We start from the raw sequence: 16,007 nt of genomic DNA on the forward strand, positions 1-16,007 counted from the left end.
GATGGGGTTTTAAAAAAATGGGGAAAAGTAGTCCATTTTCGACGCGTGTACGGGGGGGCTCGCGCGAGGATAGGCGGAATCTAAGGATACCTAACATGATTGTTATCAGTGTGTTCAATGCCTTTGTTCTGGTAATCTATTGGATCGCGAGAATTTTGTGACGACGGATTAATCTTAGACGAAGATATAACAGCTAGGTTCTTTGCTCTGTCGTAGATATTGCGCTGCTGGCTCCTTGTGTACTTGTGCGAATCATTAACATTAACTTATTCTGTTTTGCTATCTCATTTTACTGCTACCTACCAAATACTTGGAGGTTGACTTTGTAAGGTTACGAGAATGGTTATCGACCAGCAATGTCAATGCCGTGTGGAAGTGTACATTGTTGCTGTCACAGAATTCGGAAGGGATAGGGCAGGAGCACAAGTGACCGGGAAAAAAAAAATTTGATAAAGAACTGAGAAGGTATCAATAGCTTAAGAACTAAATGGGGTAAAAAGCTTATTTCTGCTATCTATAATTTTACAGTTCCACTCCTCTGCAGATCAAACTCTCTATAAACTCAGAAGGCATTACCCATTTCATGATCAGCACCAACTTTGTATTGTTCTGGCACTGTGCACGTTAGAGGCTGGGATGATGAGGTTGTCACCGGGGATTTTTTTTTTTTTGGGCGGGCGGTTGGGGAATCCTTCATTTTCCTTCACTAACTAAAAATCGGTTCCCACTTCTTATGCTTGCCTGTATAAGCTCTATCGTGAATTCAATAGTGAGTAGATATGGCAGCCTAGATGATATGATCTCTGAGATATTACAGCAAAGAGACTCGAACATGGTTAACCAGGTTTAATCTGTAAGCCCAGGATATGATTGTGCATTCAACATTGATATTTCATTCTAATCTCATAACAGTACATATTATGTAGCCGGTACATTCTGTGGGCGTTCCAGCAAAAAGGGAGAGCTTGTGATGTGAGGCTGAGGAGACAATGAGCGAACTCCACGGTCTCTGTCGGACTTTAAATTACTATAAAGAATGTCAGACTCACCCCCACGATGTGGCCGCCCATGTCTTCCTATTGTTTAGTATTTGCTAACAGAATTCTTTCTGTTTATTATATTCAGAGAAGACTTTCACGTTCTGACAATATCAAAAACGCGCATGCTTTTTCCCTCCTCAGCTCTAACTATACGTCTACGGCCATTAATTAAGATACTTATTAATCACACAGTTAGTCACCTTCAATGATTATTATTAGACCACCGTTGTCCTTTTTATGACAGTTTTAAGAAGTCTAAGGTGTTTAAAGTCTGAAGGCCACTGGAGCATTGCATTATTTTAGTTTATCATGACCATGAACTTTGGTATCCCTCTGAGTTGTCATTTGCCTGGTATTGGGCCCACAGTGGACTCCTATGTTCAGTTACAGAGAACTGGGACCTACCCGAGCACAATGATTATGAATTAAAAAAAAAAATTATTCACAAATGAAGTCAATCCTTATGCTAACACTATTGGCAATGGGTATAAATGTGTTTCTAGTCTTTGTTGATGGCAAGCATCCTTTAACCTCTCTTGGCAGTGGTATTAGACCACAAAAGAAAAGCCATTATTTTCCTTGGGCTTCTCAGTACACTGAAAACAATGGAGCCACTTGGAGTCATCCCTGATGGGGAAATGAGTTGCTTTCGAGGAATTTTTGCCTCAGAAGAGCATGATTACTTGCCACAATTTCTTGGCCAAAGCTCACTTCTGCCCGGTGAACGTGATCGAATGCTTATCGGAATAGAATCTGCATTTCGCTCTGCTCCTGAAGCTGGGGAAAATGAGTACATTTTTAATTCTTTAGATGCTCCCAACCCAGATTTGCGGCTTATTCCTCAAGCAAGTAGTTTCAATACTAACTGTAGTGGCGATGCTTTCTTCGGTGCCAACCCGGGCCATATGAACTACTATCTCAGTGATCCTAATCAGGCACTAGCAAATGATGCCTGCATGTTCATGAATGTTTGCATGATGCATGAGAAAGACACTGGCACTTTCATCCCATCACCGGAAAATGTTTTGGTGGAAGAAACTGTTAGCTTTAATGAAGACAGAATAGGGGACAAATTGGAGAGTTCTAATCAAAGTCGAGCTGAGGTCACAGCTTTTGTTGCCGAACAGTTGCGCCTGAAAGGGAAGTTTGAAGTGCCAGAATTGGAGGCTTCAGCATCTGAGAACCAGAAGAAGAAACCTCGTTTCTCAAGAGATGTAAGTGTTTTATTTGACCCTATACATTTTTGTCAACACTCAATAGTATTAAGATTGGAAGCAGGATTAGATTTTCTCACTGTGATTTTCAAATTCAGGTTCAAAAGAGTAAGAAAAATGCACAGCTAAAGAAGAACCACAAGGTTTCAGGGAATGGCTATGGGGCAGAAGAGACTGATACAGGATTACATGGACTGAGCTGTAGTAGTTACAGCTTAGAGGACGATAATGCTTCTCAGGAAAATAGCGGAGGAGCTTCCTCAGAGTCTAAATCACTAGTGACTCAAAACACAAATGGGAAAACCAGGGCCAGTAGGGGATCAGCAACAGATCCCCAGAGCCTTTATGCCAGGGTAATTTATTTGTTTCTTTCACGTCAAAATTTAGTATTCCGTCATTTTACAAGATGGCGTGGACGTGCAGTATACTCTGTATATAATACTCATTTTCGTTATGAATCTTGCAGAAAAGAAGAGAGAGAATAAATGAACGACTGAGAATCCTACAGAATCTTGTTCCAAACGGAACAAAGGTGATGACACTTCATATTAATTTATTCTTTTTTGGGTTGTGGGGGTGGGGTTGGGGAGTAATATGCAAGACTAGGATCACTGATTTACTTTGCAAACGGTGGTTCAGGTTGATATAAGCACAATGCTTGAAGAGGCAGTCCACTACGTGAAATTTTTGCAGCTCCAAATTAAGGTAATAAGAGGCATACATCGCAGAAAAATGACAACTTTTTCGATATTTGCACAAACAAAAGTTATATATATACCATCAAACCAGTTCGCTGAGGATGATTTATTTGTGTGCAGCTTTTAAGTTCTGATGACCTGTGGATGTACGCTCCAATTGCTTATAATGGAGTTGACATTGGATTGAATCTCAGCCGCAAGGTTTCTCCACCAACATGAGGATGGAAGAAACCTGTGATCCTGAAACGTTACTTCAGTAAACAGGAAAATTAAAGATGATAATGATATTATATATATATATATGCTCTGGCTAACTTGTTATATTCTAATATAAATGCTGCTGTCCTCTTATCCATGAAGACAGTTCTCACATTTTTATGGATCAAGCATTGTGTGTTCCTTACATTTGTGACCCCATTAAATGATACGGCAACTATAGGCCCATAGCCTTGGGTTTGTTAATCTTCTGTTCAAAGAATTGTAAATTTATTTAAATTCAAAACAACATGACAATATTAAACAAATGTATTCATATTTTGCATGATGCATTTGAAACTAAATCCCGTCCAACTTCCCCACGAGAACATTCTTCTCTTGACTGGTTCAAATCCAGAACAACTCAACAAAAAGACAATGGGATTATTTAGAACAACGTTGCAAAAGTGCTTAATTACAAGCACTTTCATACAAATCGATACAAAACTCTTTTCACATATTTACCTTATATTCTATAAATTACGTTTGAAAAGTTACTTATAAGTCATTCCATATAAGTCCAATATGAGTTAAAGACGTGATCTGTGAACTTGATTAAAATCCTTGAGAGCGACGGTGATTTGCCAAGGAAGCTGCAAGTGGACAAACACATAAATGAAAACAATTCAGAGGAGTGATTTATTATATTTATCAAACCAAGATTAAAAATTTGTTAAATCGAAATAGAATCAAGGTCATTGTTTCTTGATAAAATATCACCTAAAAGGGTGAATTGGCAAAAATCATTAATTAATTAATTAAGACCCTTTACCGATCCTTAAGCACATTAAAAAAACGGTTACTTTTAGTTGATTATATGTAGCTTTTAGTTCCAACAATGTAAGCTACAAAGATGGCCTTAAATTTATTCTATGCATGAAGTGATGGCGTTGTATCTTCGTAGCGCGACTGGACAAATAAATCGCATACTCTCGTCAATACTCGTCAATTGTTTGAGGCTGTATGAGGAAGGTCTCTTAACTAGCACTAAAATTCATTCAGAAAGTCTGCAATACAAAAATATCAGGTGCTACTTCTATGATAGATATCTTAGGCTCAACAAAAAATAATGATTTGAGGATTTTTCATTGAGATATCATTTGCAAATATATTTATTGAAGCATACAATAAGGCAACGACCTCCACCCATTGCGTTTAATATTCTAACTTCTCCTTTCCAATCGCGATTCGTAGAGACAACTCTCTCTATATATATCTCTTGGCTCCTAATTAAATGTAAGGGTTAAATAACTTATTTACAAAAATTTTAAAAAATAATTAAACTAGTTATTTACAAAAATATATATAATCACTTGTATTGAAAACTATCTGCTAATAAAAATCCTTTTAATATGGGATAATTTAAAAGAAATATTATAAATTCAAAAAATAAAATTAATTAAGATTTTATATTAATAAATAAAATAAATTCCTCAAACTAGTTTCTCCATTTAGATTGGAAAGTAGTAATGTCTGTCTTGTTTTATCGGTGCGCATTCAAACTCCTCTTCTTTGAAACTGGAGTCATGTGCAGTGTAGGTGGGTAACCCAAAATGAAAAATAAAGGAAGCTAAGAATTTCTTTTTGCTTTTTGGTGACAAACTCAGTGGCCAGCATCAACTATCCCTGAGGCCCAAAAAAATCATCCATCCTTTTTGTAACTTGAGGGGAAAGTCAAAGTCAGGACTGAATAGAAGCTAAAGTATATGCAGAGGAGGTCTCCAATGACATGGCCAACTCGAGGCCCAATATAATCATAATTGGGCGTTCGTTTCATAGCCCAAAAACGACCCGGAGACTATAGTAGACCACAGATCATCTTAGAGCTTGTTTTCTTATTTTAAAATAATTTTTTTAAAAACAAAACAAAAAATAAAAAATTTTAAAATAATTATTCGAACAGTTTTTTTTTTTTTACTATTTCATTGAGTAAAGCAGCATTTAAATCTTATTTCTCACTTATCTAGTGCACCTCACACTCTAGTGATACAATTTTATCTATATTTTTTAAATTTAGTGCAATCTTATTTTTTATTTATTAAAATCATGATTTTTATTTTAATCATTTTAACAGTTAAAACTAATAATTTTAATTCCTTTTATTAATTATTGAATAATTTTATACAAAGTAACCAAATTACGATAACATAAAAAAATGAAAAATGGATGAGATTACATCAAATTTAATATATTATGAGTAAAATTATACTATTAAATTAAAATATTTTGTTTAGGGGTTCAGTGCACTCCAAAAATAAGATGTGAATCTTGTCTGTTTTTTAATTCTCAACATGTTTTGTAAAAACAATTTTATAAAATTGTTTGAGAAAAAATTGTAATGATAGCATCCATATGTGTGTGTGTGTATATCTTCACTTGGTGTTTGGTGTTATATATATATATCATTATCTCTACTATTCCACATTATTTTTATTATCTCACAATTATCTTATTATCATGGAATCTTTTAAAATTGAAGTGGCAAAATTGTCTTTATAAATAGATAGATTTCATGTATATGTGTTCTATACAAGAATAAAGAATAAGAAGAAATACTTGCTCTTCTGGACCAAAAAAAAAAAAGAACCGGGAAGAAGAAGTGCTTGCTCTAACCCACCGAGTCATCAGCATTCTTTGCTCGGGTGTGGAATTGTTGCGCTTCATTTGTCGCAGACTATCGTTGTTCGTACAATGTCGAATCGATATGGTCCGGGGAGGCAAGAGGGTAACAAGGGTTTCGTCAAAGCCCAGAAAAAATTTGTGCCCAGAAATTCGAATACAAGCCCTAGCGGGTCAAAACCAACTCTCTCAACCTCCCTCAGACAGTCAAATTCATCGAAACAATCGGATGGCCGTGTTGAGAGCAGCAGTTCCGTTTCAGCATCGATGGGCAGGGTTCAAATGGGAGACAATGGACAGTGGGTGTCAAATAGAGCCCAGGTTGGTAATTTTGTAAACTACTTGCCACAAGACGAGGCAGTGGCTGCTGGGCTTGGCGCTGAGGAAGGAGGATTGGATCCCGTGGAATCTCAGCGAGTTGTTGATCTTTTAAATAGAGAGCTGTCTCGTTTGCTTAAGTTGAAACCGAAGGAATTTTGGAAGGAAGGTACTTACCCATGATTATTGCTTTCATTGATGTATTTTGTTGATTTTGGACACGCCCAGGGTTGCCAAGCTATTCTTTACAATGACAGCATACATCATTCGAGATTTTTTAATTTTGGGCCTCGAAACAGATCGTTCGAGAAATTTAACTGCATTGAAAAGTGAATATATTGAAATTTAAACTTTTTTGGTTTGGTGGGTGAGAGAAACACATAATCCTCATTCAGCTTTGCTGCTGTGCGAGCCTGCTAGGCGTGGGCGGGAACTTCAACTTGACTACTTGTAGAATAGCTCTTATGTATGATCTTCCAAAATTGTCAATTTTGTCCACCTAAATAGGCTCAGGTTTATTGCTTGTCCTTTATAATAGGTGATGGAACTTTTATTTCGATGAAATCAACATCACTTAATGTTTGGATAATCGGCATAGTTATTTAATCGATTTGTAATTTCGTGAATAGCAAAATATCTTGGGAAACAGCAGTCCCTCATTAATGTTCCATAGTTAGAGTGCTTCTTGAGTTCATATTTTATCTTTCAATTCCTGATTCCTATGTTATTTATGTAACATTTGCAGTGGCTACTGATACCTCCTTGCATGAATTTCTGGACAGCTTTCTAAAATTTAGAAGCAGATGGTATGATTTCCCATATCGTGGGGCCAAAGGGATAGTTGCTGGGATTATTGTTGGAGAGCTTGATTTAAGCCGGCGTGTTTTTATGGTATTGTATCGCATGTAAGTTTTTCTGAAGCTTGATTGTTATTCTGGTTATCTTTTTTGGATTCTTGCCAACTGCACGTTTCGACTGCTCTTATTGTCATTTATGTATGTTTTGTAGTTCTTCTAATAAAGATCCAGGTGATCAGGTTGCTCATAGCCTCAATGTGAGAGACCATGGAGGTGAGTTGTCTCTTATCTTTTTCCCTCATTGAAAACAGGATGTGTTTTAGCAAGAAATCATGAGCCTTGATTTATTTGTTGCAACATATCTTGTTATAGCATATTTTTTAGTAACCTGGTTACAAGATCGGATTGTCTTATGGCTTCAGGTTGGTGCTCTACAAATGGTTATTTATAGGGAGTTTCTAATTTTGATATGCAGATAGAGTAGGGAACTCTTTTGCAGTTTTGGTCCTCTTGGGTTTGTCCTCTTCTTTCCTGACGTTTCTGGGATAATATTACGCCCTAGTTGAACATTGAACCCCTTCTGTTTTCTTTTAATAATTTCTTAACTTGTTCCAAAATAAATATTGCTCAATAATGCGAGCTTCTTTTTGCCGAGAATAAATTCCTATGTGGCATGGAAGATTTAATTGATATTAACTCTGCTCATACTCTATAAGTTTAATGGTTGTAACAGAAGTGACTGGCACGTGCATTGAATCAGAAATGTCAGTCACACCCACTGGTGGTAATTGATCGTCAAAATGTGCATCATTGTGTTGTTTGACTAGTAGTTAATGTAATTTTTAAAACACAATAGCCTATGTATGAAAGAATTATTTCCACAATCAGGTTACTGGTGGGCGGTAACTTAATATTTGTATGGTCTCTGATTCACTGCTGTTTACTGATTCTGCCTGCAGTTCTTTTGCAGGAGAAAAAGTTGCTTGACTTGCCAAAGCTGTTAGATATATGTGCCATTTATAGTCATGAAAATGAAGAGTTGACAAGATTGCTCGTAAGAATTTTTTAATAATAATGGTTTTATATGTATGAAGAACAACCTTGATGTGCTTTAGGTTCCATAAATTTCAATATATAACTTCAGAACTACCTCCAAGAAGTACTATATGAAGTTTTGTGTGTGTGTGTGTGTGTGTGTTTAGTGTGGTTTATGAGATAATACAAAACCTAAATAAAGAAGTGGGCAGGAGCTCAATCCTTGGGGTCCCCTGTTGTTCTTAATTAAATACAATAAAAGTTTTTATGCAGTTCATAATTTGTTTAATCATAACATCTTAAGTGCATGATTTTCGAATAATAATATGACAAGTGTATGGTTTTTTGCAAACAACTTTATGGTTTCTAATTAAATCATACACATGACACTTTATTATTGGAGAGTGATGCCCTCTTTGTTTTGAGATGAATACTTGATAATAAAGATATAAAGAGTTAATTGTATTTAAATGTAGTCTTTAAATAAAACTCAAGGCACAGCATAGGACGGTTTCTGCTTTGCTCACGTTTGATGCCTAAAAGTGTGAATTTATGTTGGAGATTATATGAAAAACTATTCATAAATCTGCTCTTAGTAATAGCTTAAGCTTTTGAATTAAAATGTTTGTTGGCAAAAGCTTCTGTGGTTACTTTCTCTCTTCACCTCTCTTATGTCATCACAACTTCCAGGTCAGAAATGCTCTGAATGCTCAACCTTGGATCTGTGATAATCTGACAGCTGTAATTACACATTTTCTTGGAATTGCGCACACGATGCATGAGAGATGCAGTTCATCATTGGAGGTACTTGTTATAAATTGACAATGCGAAAGCATGTTATGCCTATCATTTATCATTTTCTTTTCAGTATTGAGTCTTTTTCCTCTTTCTAAGCTGTCATTAGTTTGTTTACGTTAGGAGTCTTATACTGCTAGTTAATCTATAAATATAAATTAAATTATGGTGTTAAACTGCTTGGGGCAATTATCCATAAGTCCTATTCATATTATTCATAATTTCACAAGTAATGAACAATCGATTCATGAATGCACAAAACAAGTATGCTGAGTTTAATCTTGGTTTTTAGAATATGATTTGTTTAATTTTGAATTAAATAAATGATCCTTAATTGAGCTTATTTGCATATTTTATCAGTATGGCCATGCCCCCGGTGCTCTTTCTTTTCACCATCTATGAGTTTGACCTATTCAAATTACTTCAAGTGAATTCATAAGTACCCTTTTAGAAAGTTACTTACAATTGACTTAACTCACAATAGCAAGTTAATGTGAACATTAGTTACATTAATAGAAGTAATTTTTATTTTCTGGGATTATACGCAGGTCTTATTTTCTTCTGGAAAACTGGATGATCGCAGTGCTGCTCAGCTTCAAGCTGATCTGCTGGAGGTGAGATTTTATATCTTATGGAAGCTATCTTTTTGTTTCTGTGAATATTTTAAATTTAAATTGGATGTAGTGGCAATGGAGCAAACCCAAGTAAAGTAGGACTGTGGCTAGGGAATACTACACTGCACCAAACATAGATGATACAGTTTACAAGCCTTAACTATTGCCATGAATTAATGTCATAGTTCCAGAAAACTTGTATACATTGCTGCTGATGAGTAGATTGCTAGTATATTCACTATCTCTCATATATAACACAATGGCCTCCCTCTCAGATTCCTTAGAGATAATATGCAATCCTTATCCGCTATCCGTTTCCCCATTCTAACCTGAAAGAAAGTTAGAAGTGGAATTTTGCTGTGTCAACTGGCTTTTGGGAAACTTGTATAATTCCTTCTCTAGTTTCTATATTAGTGTCCAAGGAAGAGAATGTATTCAGTTTCAGATGCAAAGTACTTGTCAATCAAGTTGTTTGGCTTTCCTGAACATAAGATCAATGTAATTTGTTTTTATAGGTGGTCGACTTTATAAATGATGCGGTTGTATCAATGGATGCTTTTGTTAGTGCTTACAAGCTGGCGGCTGTATTTTTTTCATGCCCAGTTGAAATAAGGTATTTTCTATGGCTGAAATTGTTGGAATTTTACTTTAAGACTGAATGCCACAATTTTTCGTTGTAAGAATGATATTAATTACGGTGAAATTATTATCATTTGAGATTGGTGCTGGTTTGAGGGTATATTTGTTATGTAATTACGTATGCTGTTTGTGGCCATCATGTTCAAATTTTCTAAGGGATGTCTCTTTCATATATTACTTGCCCTCTATAATTGGTTTTGATAACATCAAAATTTTTATTTGTAAGTTTTGATTTCTGTTTATTTGCATTCTTATAGTTCTGGCAATGAGGAGCTGCTAAGCTTTCTTGCTAGATTGCATGATTCCTTACTTCCATCGTTGCTAAGGGGCTTCCATACTGTTATTGCTGACGAACAAGATGGAAGAATGTCAAACATTGTTTTAAGTTTGAAGATGTTACGGATGAGATTGGTGAACTTTGGTTGGCAATTATTGCGCTTTTGCTATCTTAGTGATGAGGTGTTCAGAGATAGTTGCCCTCTTCCAGCTTCTACAAAAATGTTTCCTGCCACTGTGGAGGACCCGGTTATTAGAGCAGATATTCTGGTTCAAACATTTAGAGAGATCAATGCAGTTTCACTGCAATTACAGGAAAACCAGCAGAAGGAGACATTTATTCAACATATTCAAAAGAGTTACAATATTTTGAAAATGGTTGAAAGCTTGCGGGATAATGGTAAGTGATCCTGCGTAAGCACAGGTTTTACTTGCAGAAGATTTTAGTATGGCTTTACTTTCATGAGTTTGTGTTGGGCATAGAATGGTTTTTGGTCGGAGCTTTTTGCTGAAAAGTCTTCAAGTGGCTTAAAACTTCTCTGCCCACGTATTTATGGGATGGAATTTGATCACTTTGATCTTTCAATGAAGTTTATCTCATTAGCAATTATTAGCTTGATTTTGTAACAGTCATAGTTGATGGCATCCCTGCACATATTGTTTTCTAATTGAGTTGCTTTTATTCAGGTTGGATATTTGTTGATGATGAACAGTTTCAGTATATATCTGGGATTATGAATTCAAAAGAGATTTATAAGGATCCACAGTCTGCAAGAGGCCCTGTGGAGAGCAAACCATTACAGGCTGATGAAGATGCTGCTATAATTGAGTCCAAAATCAGTCAAATAAGGGACCTATTTCCTGATTATGGTAAAGGGTTTTTAGGCGCATGTCTTGAAGTCTATGATCGTAATCCGGAAGAGGTCATTCAGAGGATTTTGGAGGGAACCCTTCATGAAGATCTGCAATGCTTGGACAGATCGCTTGATGTGGTACAACCAGCTCAGACTGCTACTGTGAACAGAAATGACAAAGGAAAAGGTAAACTAATAGACTCTATGTCAATGCCCTCCAATACTGCAGCAGCTTTTTGTGGGAAGCAAGAGACAGACGGACCATTGTTTTCATCCTCCGAATCACTTGGAAAATATGTGAAGAAATCCGAAGATGACTTGTCCGATGCCAACATTCTGGATACTAGCGATGAAAAACACAAATTAAGAACCGCTGCCCTGGTCTCACAATATGAATATGAAGACGAATATGATGACTCTTTTGATGATTTGGGTTTTAGTGTAGCAGACACTAGCGTAGAAGAAAATGAGGTATTGGAAAACACTGCAAAATCAGGGAAATCTTGGCCAACTGAAACTGGAGAGGCTGCACAAAATGCCCCTAGTTCAAAATGGGGCTCCAGGAAAAAGCCCCAATACTATGTCAAAGATGGCAAGAATTACAGCTACAAAGTGGCAGGTGCTATAGCAGTCGCAAATTCACATGAGGCTTCACTAGTTAATCAATCTCAAGAAGAATTAATATATGGTCTTGGACGCGGTGGCAACCATCCTCTTGGTGCCGTAAAGAAGCTGACAGATTTCTACAACAATGGCAACGACCAGTCCCCAGGTCCTGAAACCGAAGAGAGAGAGAATTTGGGCAATTCTGGTGGTAGGGGAAGGAAGGAAGGGGGCAGGTCAAGGGCTTCACATGTGCAGCAGGACAAACAATCTGATGCCTCGGAGAGTGAAGGAAAAGGTGATATCTCGAATCACAGAGGCAGAGGAAGGAGGGGGGGAGGAGGAGGAGGAGGAAGGAACAACAATTACAGAAAGGACCGAGCCATGAAGAAGCACTTCTCTGGGTTGCGTGGTTACTAGAAGCATATGCGACTCTCGTATACCCCTCTTCCACTCCAAATGTTCTATGCCCAATTCTGCCTGGGGGACTGTTCAACTCGTTTACTGGCATTTCCTCCCCAAATGGATAGATAAGGTGCGTAACACATCAGCGAGAGTCAACCCTTCGCCTGCGGTTAAAAGTCGTGGCTTTTCTGGTATTTGCGTACTCTGCTCTTTTAGTTGCTGCTCAAAAGGGGGAAATTTTAAGTCAAAGGATAAGAGCGATCCCGCGTAATATTGTGAAGCGTCACAATATAATGCACGTTAAATGAGCAATCAACAAAGCTAGGGATACTAAATTTCTTTGTTAGGTAAGATAAATAATATCGAGTGTTTTCTTTTTCCTTCTTTTTTGGATAGCATCAATTTGTATGATGCAAAAAATTTTACAGTGTATAGTTGACGTTTTAAATGGGTTTTTGTTTTATAGTTATTTTTGTTACCGTCACAATTACCACCCCCCCCCCTTTTTGCATGCACGTAACATCTTTAATCTCCTCATTGACTGTCTCAATTTTAATTTCAATTAGAAAGTGGTCCTTACTGCAGGAAAATTGGATGCACGTAACTAAAGCTACCATGATATGTACAAATAGATATTGTGTGCATCTTAATTAAAACTTCAAGAAGCATCGTAATGCGTACAAATAAAGTTATTTTGATAATTTAACTATATACTTAATGATTTTTTAATGCGTAAACAAAGCAATAAAATCCTTGTAATGAGGGGAGGCAATAGGGCAAAGGAGATAACTTAGGTATCAAATTTTATATATAATCAAGTTAAAATCAATAAATCTTAAATGTAAAAATAAGTTAAGTGGTAATAATTAGTAGCAGCCTAGCCCTAGCAGGTGATAAAAAAAATCACTTTTTCAGTGGAAAAAATACTTTGTTCAATGCTGCAGATCCTGTCGGAGTATCAATGACAATTGCAAACTTCCGATTTTCGAAATCTCGTAGAAGGACGAAGATCCTGGGCTACAATTAATAATGACGTTACTGAACTAAAATGCCCTTCTGATTAAATTTTAAAATAAAAATGAGAGCATAAATACAAGATCTTGATCCATTTATTTCCCCTTATTTAATATTTTTTTTCTTATATTATCCTTGGCAATTTTTCTCACGCTGTCTTCTACATTTAATATCCCTATTTAAATGAGTATTTTATTAAAATGGACACAATTTTTATATCATGATAATAAATAATTAAATTAAGTTTTAAAATATGTATAAATTAGTTAATAGTTAATTAAGCCTTATATTTATATTTATGTATCCTCGTACATGAGACGAAAGTGAAATTTTTGCCAAATAACAATAAAAAATGAAAGACGGGAAAAGTAAGACAAGCATGAAAGGGAGTTTCTAGCTAACCCTGAAAGTCAATGGTTACTTGTTTTTCTTTAATAGGTTGCGTCCTGCGGCCTCAAGCAGCAATCCATTGTCTATGCTGTATTTTAGTATCTACCCACGGCCGCAGGCAGCTCGCAGGCTCGCTGTCAAATTTCGCAACCTGCTTATTTGCTTTCCCGGCACAACCATCAACACAAGCCCATTTTCTGATTTCCGATGAAGAACTCCGGCAACCACACCGTCGTCGCCGTCTCCAGGTCCCCTGCCATGTCTTCTTCAATGGATCAGAAAATCTGGAGCAGGTTGCCGCCCGAACTCCTCGAGCACATCCTCTCTTTCCTCCCACTCAAAACCTTCTTGAATCTGAGATCCACTTGCAAGGCCTTCAGGTCTCTCATTTATTCTCCCTCCTTCATCACCAAGCACTCTTCATCTTCTTCTCTCAACCTTTCTCGTCGTTTTTCTTGTTGTCTCATCCCCAATTCCACTGTCAATTCCCTCTCTACGACTCTGTGCTTGGCTCCTGGCGCGACGTCTCTCTCTCTCTTTCTCCGATTTATTTCACATCTCTGCTCACTCTGTTCTGGTCTCTTCCTCCGGTGGCCTCTTTTGTTTGTCCGACTTCAATTCATCTTCCTTGCTTGTTTGCAACCTCTTGGCCAAATCCTCCAGAAAGATCGATCTCCCAACCTACTCTTATCGTTTGGAGCATCTTACTCTCGTCTCTACTCCGATCGGGTACAAGATATTCGTGCTCTCTTCTGAGTCAGCCTCAAACAGTGCCTTCGTTTACGACTCAGGTGCACTTTGTTGGGAACGGTTTGATTGTTCTGATTTGATTCTGAGCGACAACTATCACCAGCAAGGTGTTTTCTACAATGGCGGCTTGTACTTCACGACTCCGGAACCATTTTCAGTGGTTCGCTTTGATTTTGGGAGCGGAAAATGGCAGAGGCCCAACAGTTCACTGCCGAGCCGACTGTCATTTGTTCGAATGGTCAGTGACGGAGAGAAGATGTTATATCTTGTTGGTGGCGTAGGAAGCAATGGAATCTCAAGGAGCATAAAGATATGGGAAATGAGTGAACTGGGGAATTGGGTGGAAATGGAGACGTTGCCGGAGTTGATGTGCAGAAAATTTGTGTCGGTATGTTATCACAATTACGAACACATTTATTGCTTTTGGCATCATGGAATGATCTGCATTTGCTGCTATACATGGCCAGAGATCTTATACTACAAAGTTTCAAGGAGGACTTGGCATTGGCTTCCCAGGTGCCCCTCTTTGCCCGATAAATGGAGCTGTGGTTTTAAGTGGTTCTCTTTCGTTCCCAAGCTATATGCTCTTGTCTGACCCCGTTTCTCTTCATCTTCCCTTGTACATTCTTTCTTTATACTTCGGATGTGTGCGCGCGCGCTTTTCTGAAATCTTCTTGAGTTTTGGATCTAGTTTTGTTTGTGGACCTTGTGTAAAGATTTAAGCGTGATTCACTGTACATTTTCAAGGGATGTGACAACTTTTGTTTTTTTTTTTTCCCAAATATTTTTACATTTTTTAATTTTAAAAATATCTTGATCGTGAAATATCCAAATCAAATGTGTGCTCTTATTACGCATCAACACGCAAGGATCAAAGTTTTTGCCCGTGTAATCTAATTTGCTCCAACGGATCAACAAACTCAACAGAAATATTGACATCTTTTGGCTGCAACGATTTGTGTTGGTAAACATTATGGCTCACGATAGCATTTGGCGTATACTCAAATGAGCAAGTTAGCATTTTGTGACAAAATTGTGCTTCCCAGTTGTTGTTATCGGCGCGTTTGTTTGCCGTCTATTTTTTATCGAGCTTTATTTTTTTTTCCCGTGGAAGAACTGGATTGTCTTTATAGTTATCGACAAACAAAAGACTTTCAGAACGCGTAGCAGCGAATTCCAACCTCTAACGTCATGATCACGAATGACCTCTCAACTTATTGACAGAGTAAAATGAGTATTGTTCTTGTGCAAAAGATTAGAAAAATCCAACTAAAAGAAAACAAAAAAATATATTACCGGCTATTATTTAGTCAAATCTTATCTCTTCTAAAATAGTATTATTTGCTTATCTAGTCTCGCATATATTTAAAAGAATTGAAATTTACCAATGGATTGTGCCCAGGAGACGCCCCATAGCTCCGGCTATCTTTTCTATCACTCTCTCTGAATTACTGGGCCAAAAAATTGATAACTTGTTTAGCATACTATGATTTAGCCTATGAAAAAAGATACTGCCGTTTTATTTATTATTTAGGAGGCAGCACATAAAAGTGCCCACGTAGTTGATAATCCGAAGAGGAAATTTGGAAATTTCAGATAATAATCAGCTGGTCAGCATATTAGTGGTTTCATTTTACCTCGACTGGTTTTAAATCAGTCTATCAGGAACTCATGAGATAAATTCCAAATGT

At 37.0% G+C, this 16,007-nt stretch overlaps 3 protein-coding genes across 3 annotated transcripts; all 3 read left to right on the plus strand.

Annotated features, from left to right (window-relative positions):
* Window positions 1–1,645: 1,645 nt before the first annotated feature.
* Window positions 1,646–3,171, plus strand: LOC114761637 (transcription factor bHLH85-like). Its single transcript, XM_028951050.1, has 5 exons — window positions 1,646–2,254; window positions 2,353–2,607; window positions 2,721–2,786; window positions 2,894–2,959; window positions 3,073–3,171. Exons 1-5 carry the CDS (start codon window positions 1,646–1,648, stop codon window positions 3,169–3,171), a joined length of 1,095 nt encoding a protein of 364 aa, XP_028806883.1.
* A 2,639-nt stretch (window positions 3,172–5,810) lies between these two features.
* On the plus strand, window positions 5,811–12,634 carry LOC114761693 (activating signal cointegrator 1 complex subunit 2). Its single transcript, XM_028951117.1, has 9 exons — window positions 5,811–6,313; window positions 6,890–7,049; window positions 7,153–7,214; window positions 7,901–7,995; window positions 8,667–8,780; window positions 9,320–9,385; window positions 9,901–9,998; window positions 10,282–10,700; window positions 10,988–12,634. Exons 1-9 carry the CDS (start codon window positions 5,899–5,901, stop codon window positions 12,175–12,177), a joined length of 2,619 nt encoding a protein of 872 aa, XP_028806950.1. The 5' UTR covers window positions 5,811–5,898; the 3' UTR covers window positions 12,178–12,634.
* An 865-nt stretch (window positions 12,635–13,499) lies between these two features.
* LOC114761638 (F-box/kelch-repeat protein At5g43190-like) lies at window positions 13,500–15,038 on the plus strand. The gene is given in 4 exon segments (XM_028951051.1): window positions 13,500–13,993; window positions 13,996–14,093; window positions 14,096–14,704; window positions 14,784–15,038. Coding segments are annotated over 4 exon segments (1,182 nt in total). The 5' UTR covers window positions 13,500–13,773.
* The last annotated feature ends 969 nt before the right edge of the window (window positions 15,039–16,007 follow it).

This window comes from Neltuma alba, unplaced genomic scaffold (assembly GCF_004799145.2).
Source record: "Neltuma alba isolate B1F8T4 unplaced genomic scaffold, ASM479914v2 tig00011128_pilon, whole genome shotgun sequence".
NCBI lineage: Eukaryota > Viridiplantae > Streptophyta > Magnoliopsida > Fabales > Fabaceae > Neltuma > Neltuma alba.